The sequence below is a fragment of the Staurois parvus genome, unplaced genomic scaffold, assembly GCF_062004578.1.
Source record: "Staurois parvus isolate SC_StPar_1 unplaced genomic scaffold, SC_StPar_1.0 ptg000735l, whole genome shotgun sequence".
Taxonomy (NCBI): domain Eukaryota; kingdom Metazoa; phylum Chordata; class Amphibia; order Anura; family Ranidae; genus Staurois; species Staurois parvus.
This window is the reverse complement of record NW_028318531.1, coordinates 1,359,727-1,378,741: the sequence shown is the minus strand read 5'-3', so window position 1 is coordinate 1,378,741 and position 19,015 is coordinate 1,359,727. Positions and strand designations below refer to the sequence as shown.

The 19,015-nt window shown below is 42.9% G+C and overlaps 1 protein-coding gene across 4 annotated transcripts in view; it reads right to left on the bottom strand.

The window, feature by feature from the left end:
* The window catches only part of THSD7B (thrombospondin type 1 domain containing 7B), an 805,377-nt gene that overhangs the window by 524,652 nt on the left and 261,710 nt on the right, over positions 1-19,015 (bottom strand). For all 4 annotated transcript variants that reach the window (XM_089654059.1, XM_089654060.1, XM_089654057.1 and 1 more), the window contains one exon: positions 16,807-17,049. In XM_089654059.1, coding sequence (XP_089510185.1) covers positions 16,807-17,049 — 243 coding nt within the window. The remainder of the gene's footprint in view (positions 1-16,806; positions 17,050-19,015) is intronic.

Sequence of the window (19,015 nt, the reverse complement as noted above, 5' to 3'; positions counted from 1 at the left end):
TTAAAAGAAGAAGAGGAGGATGTCGCTTTATTAAGAATTTAAAGAGTTTAAAGTATCCTGAAGAACTGTAAAGACACTGAAGGATACGCATTGATGGAGTTGATTTGATTGGACGCTGGGAAATATTTTGTTTAAGACTTCCTGGGGAGGAAGAGGTCTTGGTGACTAAGGACTGGGTGATATATATTGCATGGTGTGGTTTAGGTTGGATTATATTGTACAATCTACAGACAACCTACTGTGAGAAATTTCTCCACCGGATATAAAAATGAATCTGAAAAAAAAAAAAATGGTGACTCACCACCCACCAGTGTCCACCCCCAAAGTTGACACATGAGCCTCTGGTTGCTTTACACATCTACCTACACCAGAAACAGCTCTTTCCTTTCTTCCGAATAACAGAGATTTCTTCAATAATGAAGTCATTTAACATTGTATAACCTCATGAAGATATCAGATAACTCCAGAAATCATTAGAGGGAATGTCATACAAAATGTCACCTAAGAGACATCTTCATCTCCAGCGTATTTCGTTGCAGTCATCGTGGTAATTGGCTTTTGGCGTAAAAATAAAAAATGTGCTTGCGGATCTTGCTAATTATTACAAAATATCAGCCCTGGCAGGTACCGCTGAATATATCACTGTTAAGTGGCTTTTATGATGAAGTGCAATTTGAGGGCTTGTTTACTACAATGAAAATAGATTAAAATGTAGCTTGGAAATAAATGAAACATTGCATGTAGGCAAGGTGAGGGAAGGTAAGCAGTGCCTATGTTTGCTTATGTTATGAAGGTTTTAGGGTATTTTGGGGATATGGGATGGTTAGGCACCAAATCCAGTGAAACCATTCCTTGAACTACCAATAGAATCCAGTAAATACTGCAGCTGTGCAAATGTTAGAAATTCTAGTCGGATTACCTTAAAATGGAACTAAACCTATTGATTTTACAGTGCCAAAAAACAGTTATATTCCTGGAAGTGATAGCTGTTACATTTGCTGTCAACCAAACTGTCAAGCCATCAAGTGGCTGGTGTCATAACTGATTACACGTGAGGAACCATGGCAGCTGTAGATCAAACTGAGCCTAAGATGGCAACTTCCTTGGCTGAAAAGGATAGGATGGTTACGTTTTGCTTTCAAGTGGAACTAAACCCTCCTATCCTTTACAACCATGGAAGCTGCCATCTTAGTTTCTGTTTGATCTGCAGTTGCCATGGTACTACACATGTGATCAGTTATGACACCAGCCACTTGATGACTTGACAGTTCGGTTGAGAAAATAAGTGAGTTTGACAGTCTCTGACCATCTCTTGTAGCATGTCCATAGTCTCTGACCAACTTGACTTATTTTCAAAAGCTTTTGCACAAGCTAAAGTTAGAAGGTGATTGGCTATCAAGGAAGGCCCGCAGTAAAAGAAAGAAAGAAGACCTGAACGAAGGGCCGGCATGACAGGGGTTAAAGGGGTTGGGAGAGGAGAGTCCCATTAGCTAAGGGGGGGAGTCTAAATAGTTTTAAGGATGGTGCGGGTTGAGCTACAAGGGGTGGTCTGACAGGGTGTGGCAGGGGGTCTTCAGTCTGAAGAAAGTTTTTACAAGGCAAACGTCCGTCCCGCCTGCCTGTTGTTTTATGGTTTGTTATGGTGGTGCTGGGGGGACGACCGGCAGGGTGCAAGGTCCTCGTTGGCTACTGTGGGCACAAGAAAGGCACTTTGTAGGAACCCGTCTTAGTTGTTCTGGTGGGGGTATCTGCGGTGGTGTCTCTGAGTCGGTGGTGCTGCGACTGGAGGCCTAGTTAAGCAGGACGCAGGTATTCATTTTCTTGATGCCTCTTGGGACCTTGGAAAACGTATGTTATACTGTGTTTTTGTTATTTATTATTATTATTATTACATCGAGTTTATATAGCGCCAAAGGGTTTGCTCAGCGCTGTACAATAGGGGGGACAATACATGGCACAGTACAACAAAAACAGACAGCGTACGAGGGGTAAGAGGGCCCTACTCTTTCAAGCTTACAATCTAGGAGGGAGGGGGTAGTGGAACAATTTAAATGTTATTTATTAATGGTTCTAATAAAAGGCCATTTTAGGCCATTATCTCCATTTTGTTGTCAGTGTGGTTACTTAGGTTTAAGGAGGGGAGGTAGGTATTGGTTGATTGGGACTGGATCAAGCCATCTTTAGTCCCCTGGTCATCCACAGCTGCACCAGATTTTGCAATCTCCAGTTTCAGTAAATCAACCCCAATGTTTTATTGCACAGGTATAGCTCTTCTTTAACTAAGTTTGTGGGAGTAAGTCGATAGGGGCAGTAAATGCGTTCCGCAGTCTTCAAACTAGTCTTCTTGTTGTAAATGTTTATTCACCACCATAGTGCCTATCTTATATAACAAGCACAAGGAGCTCAGGCATTTATTTTCTGTATTAGATCATATTCAATATAAGTGTTGATTCCTATGTACAGCCAATCAGAATTCACACTGCCACAGTCACAACAATAAATGACGGATGCTAATTGCTGGTGGAAGGGGGTGGGGGGGGGGTAGATATCGCTGCACTTCAGAAGCAGCAATAGAGAATTAGCATTCCTTATTGAATAAGGCGGATGGTGTCATAGACTGGCCCGTCATTCTCTGAGGCCGAACTGTTTGTTCAATGTCTCACACAACAAGTTTTCATCTGTAATCAATAAGTACAATTGCTTCGTTCTCTCTCTTAACCTTTCAATAAACACATCCTTGGGGAACAGAAACAATGTTTGCTGTGGTTAATGGAGCGAATAAAATGCATTATCAGGCACTTATGGTACATTAGTCTCCTGAGACTTATATTACTATCTTAGAGAATAGAAAAGATTGCTGCCATTGACATTATTTGTAAACTAGGAAAATCTGTTTGACAACTCGGAATTACATTACATTTCATAAAAGGAATTAATAGCTTTTTGAATTTCTTCTGGAGATAACTGAATATTCATACTAAGACATGATAATGGTAATAAAAACTCCTGATTATGTTTATAGGTTTTTTTAATATACATGAATAGAGGGAAACCATACTTGCTCAATAACTATATGCAGTGCAGCAGTGATTGTGCTTTACTGCGTTTATCTCACAATGCAAGTTACAAGACTGTTAATAAACTTCTTTTAAAGCAAAACTAAACTCTTTCAATCAGCATTAACTATTTTGAATCCTTATGTTTCTAGCAATAGTAAATAGATAGGAGGGTATATTATATTTACTTGCTTGAAATGTTTTTTTCTTACATTTCTTCAGTTGCTTCCTGGTTTCTGGCCTTGGTGAAAATGATGTCCTACATCCCAGGAGTCTTCATTTGTTTTCTGTTTTTCTTTAATATGGAGGAGGGGAGGAGGATCTTTCTCAGTGTAGCACTATCCCTTTAAGGGTGCTTATTAAATATTTGGAGTTCCCTGTCAATCTGACCCACATTTTGGAAAACTATATTTTAAATATATTTTAAATATATTCTTCCCAAATAAATTGACATATATTTTAAATACTAAAATTTTTGGCTGTATTCAATATATTTGAAAACATATATATATATATATACTGTATGCTGAAATGTGTTTTTATTACAAAATATATGAAACATATTTTTAAAAATAATTCTTTAAATATACTGTATGTCTTTAAAAATACATTTAATCTACATTTTTGGGATGCATTTACAAATATATCTTAATATGACTTTTTTATATGTTAAAAAAAATCTGAAGAATATATTTAAAAAATATACATTATATATATATATATATATATATATATATATATATATATATATATAAATATGTTGAATACGGCCAAAATTGTAGTATTTCAAATATATGTCAATATATTTGGGAAGAATATTTTTCAAGTATATTTCAAATATATTTTTCTTTCATGTGGGGAACCTCTGGTTGCAAACCCAATCTCTGCTGACACCACCGTGCTCCCGTGACAAAGTAAACCACAACTGTAAAAGGGACTCACACAAGTTAGTGTAAACCAATATGGAGTTTATATTGGAATCAAAGGTAACTTGTTGAAAAAAGAACAAAATGACAGTGATATATGCAGCAAGTATAACCACCCTTGGTAATTGTGAGCAAAAGTAACAACATTCACCATAAAGCAACAATAACTGTTATCAGGGCTGCTCTCAGAAATAATTTACTGCCTCCAATCTGAAGGGACTGCGGAATCCCCAGTGAGCAGAAAACAACTATCAAGAAACAGGTAAGCTCACTGTGGGTCCTCCTAAGTAGAGGATTAGATGTGAAGGAAAGAGAATTTTCATATGAAATTGAACACTTTCCCTTTAAAAACACTACAATGTCTTCTGCATGCTCGTTGGAGCCCAGTTGGTATGAAGTTGAGGTGAGGTGTGTAATATGTACTGCTTAAAAAAAAAATTAAAGGAACACTTTGAAAACACATCAGATCTCAATGGGGAAAAATATTGTGCTGGATATCTATACTGATATGGACTGGGTAATGTGTTAGGAACGTAAGGATGCCCCATCATTTGATGGAAAGGAAAATTATCAACCCACAGAGGACTGAATTCAAAGACACCCCTTTAATCAAAGTGAAAAAATCATGCGGCAGGCTAGTCCATTTTGCTGAAATTTCATTGCAGCAGCTCAAAATGATCCTCAGTAGTTTGTATGGCCCCCACGTGTTTGTATGCATGCCTGACAACGTCAGGGGAAGTTCCTAATGAGACTACAGATAGTGTCCTGGGGTGTTTCCTCCCAGATCTGGACCAGGCATTACTGAACTCCTGGACAGCCTGAGGTGCAACCTGGCAGCGCTGGATGGACCGAAACATGATATCCCAGAGGTGTCCTATTGGACAAGCGAGCGTGGGGGCCATTCAATGGTATCAATTCCTTCATCCTCCAGGAACTGCCTGCATACCCTCTATACATGAGGCTGGGCATTGTTGTGCACCTGGAAGAACCCAGGACCCACTGCACCAGTAGAGGGTCTGAGAATGGATCCAAGGATTTCATCCTGATACCTAATGGCAGTCACGGTGCCATTGCCTAGCATGTAGTGATCTGTGCGTCCCTCCATGGATATGCCTCCCCAGACTTTCACTGACCCACCACCGAAACGGTCATGCTGAATGATGTTACAGGCAGCATAATGTTCTCCATGGCGTCTCCAGACCCTTTCACGTCTGTCACATGTGCTCAGGGTGAACCTGCTCTCATCTGTAAAAAGCACAGGGCACCAGTGGCAGACCTGCCAATTCTGGTGTTCAATGACAAATGCCAATCCAGCTCTATGGTGCTGGGCAGGGAGCACAGGGCCCACTAGAGGAAGATGGGCCCTCAGGCCACCCTTGTGAAGTCTGTTTCTAATTGCTTGGTCAGAGACATTCACACCAGTGGCCTACTGGAGGTCATTTTGTAGGGCTCTGGCAGTGCTCATCCTGTTCCTCCTTGCACAAAGAAGCAGATACCGGTCCTGCTGATGGGTTAAGGACCTTCTATGGCCCTGTCCAGCTCTCCTAGAGTAACTGCCTGTCTCCTGGAATCTCTTCCATGCTCTTGAGACTGTGCTGGGAGACACAACAAACCTTCTGGCAATGGCACGCATTGATGTGCCATCCTGGAGGAGTTGGACTGCCTGTGCAACCTCTGTAGGGTCCAGATATCGCCTTATGCTACCAGTAGTGACACTGACCCTAACCAAATGCAAAACTAGTGAAAGACAGTCAGAAAAGATGAGTAGGGAAAAAAATGTCAGTGGCCTCTACCTGTAAAACCATTCCTGTTTTGGGGGTCATCTCATTGTTGCCAATCCAGTGCACCTGTTGTTATTTCATTAACACCAAAGCAGCTGAAACTGATTAAAAAATCCCTGTACTACTTATCTGACCAGATCAATACCCAGGAGTTTCATTGACTTGATCAGGGGTCTGCAACCTTTAAGACATAAAGAGCCACTTGGACCCGTTTCCGAGAGGGAAAAAAAGACTGGGAGCCGCAAAACCATTGCAACATTTAAAACAAATCCGACACTGCATATATTGCAAAAAGCGCTCTGGTCATGAAGGGGGTTTAAGGGCCCAGTAAGCAAAGGGTTAATCAGGGCCACAGTGTATCGTCATAATCACAATCATAGCCTTAGGTCAGTGGTGGGCAACCTTTTTTTTCAACTGAGCCAAATCTCGCCAAAACCACGATTGAAATTTATTTTGAGAGAAACATCTTTAAAACTGAAAATACATCCCCCATATAGTAATTCATCCCCCATATAGTAATTCATCCCCCATATAGTAATTCATTCCCCATATTGTGTCAATTCACTTACCTTTGCTCCGCACGTTCCGCTCGCTGTGTTCCCGTGCCGTTCTGGTCTTCAGGGCGGACTGTGAGAGGAGAGGAGTTCGTCACGCTGCCCCGCCTACATCCTGACAGCCAATGTTTGCCAGCGGGCGCCCGGCACACAGAAGAGCTGCATTAAAAGAGCCGCGGCTTGCCGACCCTATTGCCTGTCACCTGGTGGGCAGTGTGCTCCGGAGCCGCAGGAAAGGTGAAAAAGAGCCGCATGCGGCTCCGGAGCCGCGGGTTGCCGACACCCGGACTTGATGCTATACTCTGTTTAAAAAGTGTTCCTTTAATTTGTTTGAGCGGTGTAGTTCCTTTGGATGGTGGCACAGAGATAGTGAAGGAACAAGGGGAGAATTAACACTTTTCCCACTAAACATGAGGCAGGCTTGAAGTAATGAATAGCAACAATTGGCATAAATGTCTATAGACAAAGACAACTCCCTTTGTACATCAAAGGCAAAATTTAACAGTAATGGGAATCCTGCTTTGTTGTTGTGGAAGGGAAACTTGTTGTTTCAGTGGACACTGCTGTATCCTGGCCTGCAAAGGTATGTCCTGTGATCACCTTGTATAAGAAACTACAATGTAGATATATCTCAACGATGGCGGCTGCAAGAACTAGGCTTTAAACTGAAGCAACTATATGTAATGTTCACACCTGTGTAGGTAGATGGCTGTGGTGGCAAACTGTCAGTATTCACTTGTTTAGTGGATGTATGGGTTTCTCTCATCCGATTAAGCAATCCAGCAGATCATAGCGGTCTGTCTCTCTCTGCAAACAGGGTCAGTCTACGGACTCTCCGGCTCAGACTTGGAGTCCTGTCTGGTCTTCTGCTGTCAGATTGGCCTGCCGGGCAGTGCGGCAGACTGAGCAGTCAGTAGGCTCTTTCCGCTCTTCCTCCCTCTCTCTCTAACTCCGGCCTAATTCAACACTTCAGCCATAAGCACATCTCCTTCTCTTTCAATAACTCTCTGGGCAAGCTTTGATATTTATATGCTCCCACTCACACGCAACCCCTCTTGGGAAATGCAGTCCCTGACCACCCTGTTCACCAGCTGAGACTCTGCTATCCAGCATACAAGTTCCAGAGGGCTGTTCTGTCCATGTGAGTGACCCTGAATGGCAGACCACCGCCATCTAATGTCCAATTTAATGTACTGCAAGTAATCACATTTCAGTGGGTTACATCAGCTAAGCATAACCTCCTGTCCGCATGCCTGAGCTAAGGGCAGATTCCAGGAAGTAAATGCTACATTAATCATCTGCCTTACTCCAGATGGCCAGAGCTAGAAATGCTGGGGGGTGTTTTTTCAAAGTGACTTCTCAAGAAAATAAGGCATGGGAACATGGATGGATGGGTGAGTTTGCTTTGAATATTAAAAATGAATTAAATTGCCAGCTCTGTTCTTTATTCTTTAAAAGATTATCCTTAACCTCCTTAGCGGTATTCCCGAGTGTAGCTCGGGGTAAAATTTGAGTACCAAGAGCGGTAACCCCGAGCTACACTCGGGCTTACCATGCGGCGTTGCTCAGGGAGTCCCTGCAGCACTTACCTTGTCCTTCGCTCCCACGATGTGTCCCCTGCAGCGTCCCCGGCCATCTCCTCCGGCCGATGCCGGCATCCGGCTTCCGTGTTGCGGTCCCTGTGAGGTCGGGACGTACGGGCGCCAGAATCGGGGGCAAATTTGACATTTTTAAAAAATGTCATTTTTGCTGTTATTGCTGTTTCAATGCATTTCACATACATTTTGTCCCGAGTGCTTTGTCCTGTGCCCTGCCTGCATTTTGACTGTTCTTTCTGCCTGGAAACTGAGAAACGTCCATGGCGTCCAAAAAGCGTCCCTTTAGGTCAAAATCGGTTTTAGACCGGCTAGAGAACAGCGATAGTAAATCAGAACCACTTGCAGAATTGAGTGATAATGATTCGTGGGGGAAATTCGTCATCAGACACTGAAAACGATTTTGCAACTTTGCTCAGCGATGTGCGAATTTGCCTCTGTATTTCAAATTTCAGTGTTTTTGGTTTGATTATATTATTGAATTAAATTTATTATTATTATATTATTATTTTTTATGATTATTTATTAAATTATAATTTATGATTTCGTGTTTCAAGTTTTATCATACCCGGGATGTTTACTAGACTCTTGTTCAGACAGATTTCAGTGAGTTATTCCTAAAAATTACAGCCTACAATAAAAAACTACATATTTCCATGCAAAAAAATGGTACCGCTTTCAGCACAAAAAATCAGAAAGAATCATACCGCCAAGGAGGTTAAGCACCCCAGACTTAAACATTACTATGCTGCTCACTTACACTAAATTATAATTTGGTCAACACAATATGTTCCCACTAGACGGACAGAGATTGAGCTGAGTCAACTATTCCCTATTCACCCTAACTCTGTGATTGAGGTCTATGACCCTAATAGAAATGCCACCTTGAAACACAGTTCATTGGCTCCTATGGAATTTACTTTACAGATTTGGAAAAAGTGTAGATCTACAATATTCTGTATAACCCAGAACTGGAGACAAGCTGGTCCCCTATTCAAATGTTCCCATGGGCACAAAATAGATTATTTCAACTTCAACACCTTTCCACCAAACCACGTGTAAAGTGTACTCTTTTGAGGAACACGCCTCTATTAAGTAAATTGCCTCTAATTACTTATACTTCTATTTCCAGCTTTGGCATTATCTTAATTCCAAACGTCCCACTGTGTTGATCATGTACACAAGGTCCTTCTCAATTACATTTGATATTGTCTATATATAAAGTGTTACTAAACCCACAACAGTACAATCAGTCTGTATATGCAGTAAAGCATGCTTGTTATACTCACTGTGGAGCCTAAGGGGTTAATCCTCTGCCTTGTGTAACAATGCTGTTTGACCCTTTCTTCTCTGATCCTCCCCTTCTTCCAGTGTCTCCCTCTTTTCTCCTGATAAGACATATTGTGTGGAGTCACTCTGCGCATGCTCAGTTTTGTGTGTATTGTTAGAGAGGTTTTTTTTCCTTGGTAGAGCGCATGTGATCAACACAGGGCCAATCAGCACTATACAGACAGAGGTCAGGAGTTCTGTATCCTCCTAGAGCAAAATTAAAACTCCAACAAGCTGTAACCAGTGCTCTGCTGAACACTGATAGAAGTCACAAGACTGCTCTAACTGCTGATGAGAAAAGGTATTTAGCAGTTTATATTTACTAAAATAATTGCACTTCCATGTTCTGTGTACTGTGGTAGACCAGATATAGTGAATGCAGGGTCCTGGGAGACCAGATATAGTGAATGCAGGGTCCAGGGAGACCAGATATAGTGAATGCAGGGTCCGGGGAGACCAGATATAGTGAATGCAGGGTCCAGGGAGACCAGATATAGTGAATGCAGGGTCCGGGGAGACCAGATATAGTGAATGCAGGGTCCAGGGAGACCAGATATAGTGAATGCAGGGTCCGGGGAGACCAGATATAGTGAATGCAGGGTCCGGGGAGACCAGAGATAGTGAATGCAGGGTCCGGGGAGAGTGGATATAGTGAATGCAGGGTCCGGGGAGACCAGATATAGTGAATGCAGGGTCCGGGGAGACCGGATATAGTGAATGCAGGGTCGTGGGAGACCAGATATAGTGAATGCAGGGTCTGGGGTTTCGTAACACTTTAAGCCTAGTACACACGATCAGAAAATCGCAAGAAAAAAAAAGAATAGAATACATGAAGGTGAAAAACCTTGAGATTTACAACCATTTTAAGAATATTGTCAAATAACAACACAAACAGAGAAGGATCAACAAATTCTCCATCACAAAAACAAAAACATGAAACATAATTTATAGGTACCATTTGGGGCTTTTTGAACCTTGATGGATCTTACACTGGAGGGAAATACAACTCTTTCTCCCTATATTTGGGACTCTTTCTGTACACCGAGGTGGTGTCATTGACAGGTTGCTATTAAACTGGTTGTAAACCTTTGACATGAGATATGAACAAAGCCTATCCCTCTATAGTGTGTACTTGTCTCAATCTAGAGTACTAGGTGTCAGAGTAGGGCCCTCTTACCCCTCGTACGTTGTTTGTTGTTGTTGTACTGTGCCATGTATTGTCCCCCCTATTGTACAGCGCTGAGCAAACCCTTTGGCGCTATATAAACTCGTAGTAATAATAATAATAATAATAATAATAATTTCTGTCTGTTGCCTCATTCCTCTATCAGCATGAGTGTTGGGACAGCCTTTAACCATAGCTGAGCCTGCTCAGTAGAGGGGAGAGTTCGGGTGGAAGATGGAGTGAGCAGGATGATGTGTGGAGCCTGGGTGAGGGTCCAGGAGAGGGACCTATTCACAGGCAAAGGAGCTGAAAGGGAGGATCTTAGCCGCACCATTCCCTGAGAGAGGACAGCCTAAGAAGCAGGGAAGAAGCCAGCCCAGCGTAAGGCCTGAACGCAGCAACCAACCCACAAGCTTGCAGGAGAGAACTGAGTGGGTAATCCCATACCCCCTTGGTCAGATAAGGGGAAAGGGCATTTGGGTGGGAAACCTGACTAGCCCCCATCTGGGGCTGGTGATTCTAAAGTGGCAGATTTTGGGTCTTCTTGCCCAAGGATTCCCTCAAGCAGCTGGGTGAAGAGGAGATTTCATCTGGGGTCTGAGGTGGTAAACCAGGATAGTCTGGTGAGCTCTTGAGCGTCTGTACATAGTTCCATAGAGTTGTCCTCAGTTTAACAGTTCCTTGGGCATCCCATGTACCCCTCATCCAAGTTCAAACCCCCTAATAAAATCCAAAAAAACAAGTTCAAGGACTGTTTACTGTCTCTGGAGTGCAAGTCTGGAAGAAAATGCGTGTTGCCTGGCTGTGCAGGACTAGAGGGGAACCCAAATCTTCAGCAACTTCTAAGGGGGTAGTGATACAAATCGTATTACCCTAATCAATAATCCCACTATAGACTGTTCAGGTCCGAAGGCCGCACATTGTATACCAAAAAGGCCACATGTGACCCTCGGGCTGCAGGTTGGGCACCAGGGGGTGAGGTGTTGCTCTGCAGTAGTGATGGGCCAAACACCCCTGTGTTTGGTTCGTGGTTGATCGTTCGAACCTAATGAATGTTCGACCACAAACTTTGAACGCAATGCAATTCTATAGGATTCAAACTTGTAAATTCAAAAGTGAGCATTTTGAAGGCTTATATGCAAGTTATTGGCCATAAAAGGGGTATGGGGACTTGGGTACCACCCTAAGGGACATGAATCAGTGAAATAATTTTTTTTCAAAAAGATCCATTTTAAAAGGGGCAGTAATTTTTCGTTGCTTAAAGTTAAAAAAAAAATGAAAAAATCTCCTGCCTGGGGGTTCCCTTAAACCGGGTGTCGGCAACCCGAGGCTCCAGAGCCGCATGCGGCTCTTTTTCACCTTGGCTGCGGCTCCGGAGCACACTGCCCACCAGGTGACAGGCAATAGGGCAGCAATGGGCAAACTACGGCCCGGCGGACCTTTTAATCCGGCCCGCGGAGCTAGGCTCCCGCTAGGCTCTTCTCACAGTCCGCCCTGAAGACCGGTGTAGCATGAAAATCTGTCTCCTATGAGGATCTGTCCCCCTCGACGTATCTGCGCATGTGCCGGAGATCGCCGATCAGCTGCTAATGCCTGAAACTGGCACATGCGCAGATACATCGAGGGGGACAGATCCTCAAAGGAGACAGATTTTCATGCTACACTGGAACGGCGCGGGAACACGGCGAGAGGAACGCGCGGAGCAAAGGTAAGTGAATTGACACAGGGGGGACTTGGGGACTTAATATGGGGAATTAATTAATATGGGGGATGAATTACTATAGGGGGGATGAATTACTATGGGGGATGAATTACTATAGGGGGATGAATTACTATGGGGGATGAATTACTATAGGGGGGATGAATTACTATATGGGGGATGAATTACTATGGGGGATGAATTACTATAGGGGGGATGAATTACTATGGGGGATGAATTACTATATGGGGGATGAATTACTATAGGGGGGATGAATTACTATGGGGGATTAATTACTATATGGGGGATGAATTACTATGGGGGATGAATTACTATATGGGGGATGAATTACTATGGGGGATGAATTACTATATGGGGGATGAATTACTATGGGGGATTAATTACTATATGGGGGATTAATTACTATATGGGGGATGAATTACTATGGGGGATGAATTACTATGGGGGATGAATTACTATATGGGGGATGAATTACTATGGGGGATGAATTACTATATGGGGATGAATTACTATATGGGGGATTAATTACTATATGGGGGATGAATTACTATATGGGGGATGAATTACTATGGGGGATGAATTACTATATGGGGGATGAATTACTATGGGGGATGAATTACTATGGGGGATGAATTACTATATGGGGGATGAATTACTATGGGGGATGAATTACTATGGGGGATGAATTACTATATGGGGGATGAATTACTATATGGGGGATGTATTTTCAGTTTTAAAAATGTGGCTCTCAAAATAAATTTCAATCGTGGTTTTGGCGAGATTTGGCTCAGTTGAAAAAAAAGGTTGCCCACCACTGACCTAAGGCTATGATTGTGATTATGACGATACACTGTGGCCTTGATTAACCCTTTGCTTACTGGGCCCTTAAGCCCCCTTCATGACCAGAGCGCTTTTTGCAATATATGCAGTGTCGGATTTGTTTTAAATGTTGCAATGGTTTTGCGGCTCCCAGTCTTTTTTTCCCTCTCGGAAACGGGTCCAAGTGGCTCTTTATGTCTTAAAGGTTGCAGACCCCTGCCTTAAACTATCTGCAAAGTTTCACATCTGTATAATGTATAGAACCTGCTGCAGCAGGACTGACATTTTTATTTCAAAATTACATTTTTATGGAAAAAAAAACATGGTGTACCCCCCTAATACATGCCAGAAGATTTAGGTCTGGTAGGACGGTTAGGAAGGACCTCACAGTAATTTTTTTTTTTTAACCACTTGCCGACCGCAGATAGCCAAATGACTGCTTCACCGCGGCCGGCCAGTTCTGGGAGATAGTCATATAATGTCCTTCCAGAACGCGCCTCTATGGGTGCACACCCGGCGATCTCTGTGATCGCTGTGTCCTACGGACACAGCTAATTACGTGATGTGGTAAAAGGCCAATCACAGAGGCCTTTTACCACGTGATCAGCCGTGTCCAATGACACAGCAGATCAACGGGGAATTCCATTTGTTATAGGCTGCACTTAACCTCCCTAGCGGTATGATTATTTCCGATTCTTGGTGCTGAAAACGGTACCATTATTTTGCATGGAAATTTGGCGTTTTATATTGTAGGCCTGTAATTTTCAGGAATAACTCACTGAAATCTGTCCGAACAAGAGTCTAGTAAACATCCCGGGTATGATAAAACGTGAAACACGAAATTATAAATTATAATTTAATAAATAATCATAAAAAATAATAATATAATAATAATATAAAATGTATCTCAATAATGTAATCAAACCAAAAACACTGAAATTTGAAATATAGCGCCAAGTTCGCACATCACTGAGCAAAGTCGCAAAATCGTTTTCAGTGATGACGAATTTCCCCCACGAATCATTATCACTCAATTCTGCAAATGGTTCTGATTTACTATCGCTGTTCTCTAGCCGGTCTAAAACCGCTTTTGACCTAAAGGGATGCTTTTTGGACGCCATGGACGATTCTCAGTTTCCAGGCAGAAGGAACAGTAAAAATGCAGGCAGGGCGCCGGACAAAGCACTCGGGACAGAATGTATGTGAAATTCTTTGATACAGTAATGTTTTGCTATGTGATTTTAGTGATTTTTGTGAATGTCACTTTTTGTCATTTTCAAATTTCCCGCCGTTCCGCCCCCCGTACATCCTGACGCTCGCCAGGGATGGAACCCGGAAGACAGATGCCGGCATCGGCCGGATTACATTGCTGGGAACACTGCAGGAGGGACATCGCGGGAGCGCAGGACAAGGTAAGAGGAGAACAGATCCCGGAGCAGCGCCGCATGGTATTCCCGAGTGTAGCTAGGGGTTACCGCTTGTGGTACTGAAACTTTACCCCGAGCTACACTCGGGAATACCGCCAGGGAGGCTACCTCACGCTGTCACAGCATGAGGAAAGTACTGCCGATAACTGGTAATTGTCAGAGCACTGATCGGCACCATTTATCAGGGAACTGATGATCAGTGCCCAGCAGTGCCGCCCACAAGTGCCCAGCAGTGCCACCCACCTGTGCCCAGAAGTGCCACCCATCAGTGCATAGCACAGCCATGCAAAGCAATGTGCTTACAGTGAAACACAGACACGGCCCACTATGTACCACCAAAAAAAAGCTCAATACATCAGAAAAAGTACGTAAATTTCATTTGGGTGCAGCATTGCATGACCACGCAATAGTCAGTTAAAGTAACGCAGCGTAGTAACACAAAAAATGGCCTGGTCAGGAAGGGGGGGAAATCCTCGGGAAGGCAAGTGGTTAATATTATTTTTTAATGTCTTTCTTTTTGGGGAGAGTATTCTTCCCTATGTCTTTGGCAATGTCCAGCAACACACTGAATAAGGCTTCAGTGAAAGCAGCCTTAGATAGTGTGGGCTGCGGTCTTAGCCATGAGCCTTGATTGGCCAAAGTCACCGTTACTTTGGCCAATCATGGTTCTTACAGTGCATTGTGTTGTGACTGGCCAAAGCATTGCACCTGACCTGTGGTCAGGTGCATTGCTTTGGCCAATAATGGCTGTCACAATGGCCTGTGAGAGCGCAGTGCACTGTGGGACGCTCGGCGGGCTGTTCAGCAAACACACGAGCGGCCGATGTTCAAGTTGAACTTACTTATGCCCAACACTACTCTGCAGACAATGCATGGATAATGCAGATAGAAAAGACACTGTTGTTTGCTTTGCCTGCCTATAAACATCCAAAATAAGCTGGATTAGATCAGGGGTAGGCAACCTTGGCAGTGCAGCTGTGGTAAAACTATAAGGCTCCATGTACACAAGCCTACCCTGGCCACTGGCCGCAGAAAGACGCAATTCATGGCACCCGTGGTACGCGATTTTCCCGCATTTTGCATTTTAGGTCAGTGGTCAAAACGTTCCTATCCTGAGGAGAAGAGGTTTAACCTCACCTAAACATGGCAGCTCCTGAACTCTGCTAAAAGACTAAGTGTACATGGACACATTTTTATGGAGTTGAGTTTAGGGGCTTTGGCAAAAAAATGCCAAGAGCTCCTAAACTCGAGTTTAGCAGCTGCACGTGTACATGGAGCCTAAATCCTATCAGACATTGCAAGATTTTGACAACCAAAGGCATGACTCCATACTTAAAAAGACCTCACTATGCCCCGCCAATCTTAGCAACTTAAGACCCATCTCCTTACTCCCTTTTGCCTCCAAACTCCTTGAACATCTAGTCTACAATGGGCTGAGCTGCCACCTTATTGAGAATAACCTTCTCGATCCCCTTCAGTCTGGATTTTGCCCCCACAACGCTCCACAGAAACTGCTCTCCTAAAACTCAAAATGACTTACTAACCGCTAAAACCAATGGTCACTATTCCTTACTTTTACTCTTGGACCTCTCCACTGCCTATGACACAGTTGACCACCCCCTCCTTCTCAAAAAACTCTATTTACTTGGTCTTCGTGACTGTACTCTCTGTTGGTTCGAATCTTACGTATCTCACTGCACCTTCAGTGTCACTTAAAACTCTACTTCCTCCTCTCCTACTCCTCTTACTGTTGGGGTCCCCCAAGGTTCTGTCCCTGGACCTCTCCTATTCTCGATCTACACTTCTTCCTTGGGTCAGCTGATAGCTTCCCATTGTTTCCAATACCATTTCTATGCTGATGACACACAAATCTATCTCTCTACTCCTCAGCTCACCCCATCGGTTTCCTCACGTATCACCGATTTACTAACAGACATATCAGACTGGATGTCACACCACTTCCTAAAACTCAATCTATCCAAAACTGAGCTCATAATATTTCCTCCCCCACGTGCCTCTTCCCCTGATTTCTCGGTCAGGATTAATAGCACCACTATCAGCCCATCCCTGCATGCCAGGGTGCTAGGTGTAACCCTGGATTCTGAACCATCCTTTCAGGCCCACACCCAATCCCTGTCCAAATCATGTTGCCTCAACCTCCACAACATCTCCAGAATATGCCCCTTTTTAACCAACGATACCACAAAGCTCCTAATTCATTCCCTGGTTATCTCTCCCTCGACTACTGCAACTCCCTCCTCATTGGCTTACCTTTACATTGGCTATCCCCCCTCCAGTCCATCATGAATACTGTGCCAGGCTCATCCACCTTACCAACTGTTCAGTGTTTGCTACCCCTCAAATCAATTACTAGTCAAATGCCCAAAGTCAGTTGACACAGACCCTAAAGACATTAAGACGAATTGTAACCTACCCAAGACAAGGTGACTGGCGTCCAACATTACAAGTCTTTGTCTCTTCGAGCTCTGGACATGGCTTCCCTTCTCCAATGGCCATATGTTTAACAGTCCTCCTTCTACTCCTTAGTCCAAGCATGGTTCCTCCCAGCTGACACGTCTTAGAACAGGAAGTCCAGTCACCCCATTCTGACACTTCACAGTCTTTTGGCATAATACAAGATTGGTAATGCAGGGGCATATTGTCCTGGGTGCAGATACTGTAAGAATAAAATAAAATCACATTGTGTATATGTACTGTGATTTATTGAAATGAGCCAAAAATCCTTTTGGGGATCAAAAATATGCTGTAGAGAATTCCTAGGAAGAAAAGTTAACATGTGTATCAAAATCAAATACCTTTTGGAAATTCATAAACTTTTCAAACTTGAATTGTACTGTATTATAGTTCTTTCAGATTACTGTATTTAGAACATTTCACAATTAGTAAAATTTAATAAATCACAAAAAGTGCACTTACAGTATAACTAAAGGCTAAACTTTTTTAGCCTTGGTGAAGTGGTGAGGGTTAGAACCACTGTCAGGTTTTTATTGCTGTCTGTATCCTCATTCGGGAGATTTACTCTCTCTAAATGTGCTGATTGCCAATGTTGCTTGGAATAAAAGTGAGGGTAAATCCAACATTTTAAGTTTATACCAGAACAGGAACAGAGGGGAAATCTTCTAGTGGGATCCCTTCTTCCTTTGACAACTGTCGGAGAGGGGGCTTTCATCACAATACAGGAATTGTCCGAGAGAGACTAGAGTAATACAGTGGGGATCGAAAGGTTGGGCACCCCAGCTAAAAATTTGTATTAATGTGCATAAAGAAGCCAAGGAAAGATGGAAAAATCTCCAAAAGGCATCAAATTACAGATTAGACATTTTTATAATATGTCAACAAAAGTTAGATTTTATTTCCATCATTTACACTTTCAAAATAACAGAAAACAAAAAAATGGCGTCTGCAAAAGTTTGGGCACCCTGCAGAGTTTATAGCATGCACTGCCCCCTTTGCAAAGCTGAGACCTGCCAGTGTCATGGATTGTTCTCAATCATCGTCTGGGAAGACCAGGTGATGTCAATCTCAAAGGTTTTAAATGTTCAGACTCATCTGACCTTGCCCCAACAATCAGCACCATGGGTTCTTCTAAGCAGTTGTCTAGAAAACTGAAACTGAAAATAGTTGACGCTCACAAAGCTGGAGAAGGCTATAAGAAGATAGAAAAGCGTTTTCAGATGTCAATATCCTCTGTTCGGAATGTAATTAAGAAATGGCAGTCATCAGGAAAAGTGGAAGTTAAAGCAAGATCTGGAAGACCAAGCAAAATATCAGACAGAACAGCTCGCAGGATTGTGAGAAAAACAATTCAAAACCCACATTTGACTGCACGATCCCTCCAGAAAGATCTGGCAGACACTGGAGTTGTGGTACACTATTCCACTATAAAGAGATACTTGTACAAATATGGTCTTCATGGAAGAGTCATCAGAAGAAAACCTCTTCTACGTCCTCACCACAAAAATCATCGTTTGAACTTTGCAAATGAACATATAGACAAGCCTGATGCATTTTGGAAACAAGTTCTGTGGACCGATGAGGTTAAAATTGAACTTTTTGGCCGGAATGAGCAAAGGTACGTTTGGAGAAGAAGGGGCACAGAATTTAATGAAAAGAACCTCTGTCCAACTGTTAAGCATGGGGTTGGATCAATCATGCTTTGGGGTTGTGTTGCAGCCAGTGGCACAGGGAACATCTCCCGAGTAGAAGGAAAAATGGATTCAATAAAATTTCAGCAAATTTTGGATGGTAACTTGATGCCATCTGTGAAAAAGCTGAAGTTAAAGAGAGGATGGCTTCTACAAATGGATAATGATCGTAAACACACCTCGAAATCCACGGGGATTACATCAAGAGGCGTAAACTGAAGGTTTTGCCAAGGCCTTCACAATCTCCTGACCTCAACATAATTGAAAATCTATGCATAGACCTTAAAAGAGCAGTGCGTGACAGACAGCCCAGAAATCTCAAAGAACTGGAAGATTTTTGTAAGGAAGAATGGGCAAAGATACCTCAAACAAGAACTGAAAGACTCTTGGCTGGCTACAAAAAGCGTTTAGAAGCTGTGATACTTGCCAAAGGGGGCAGTACAAGATATTAATTCTGCAGGGTGCCCAAACTTTTGC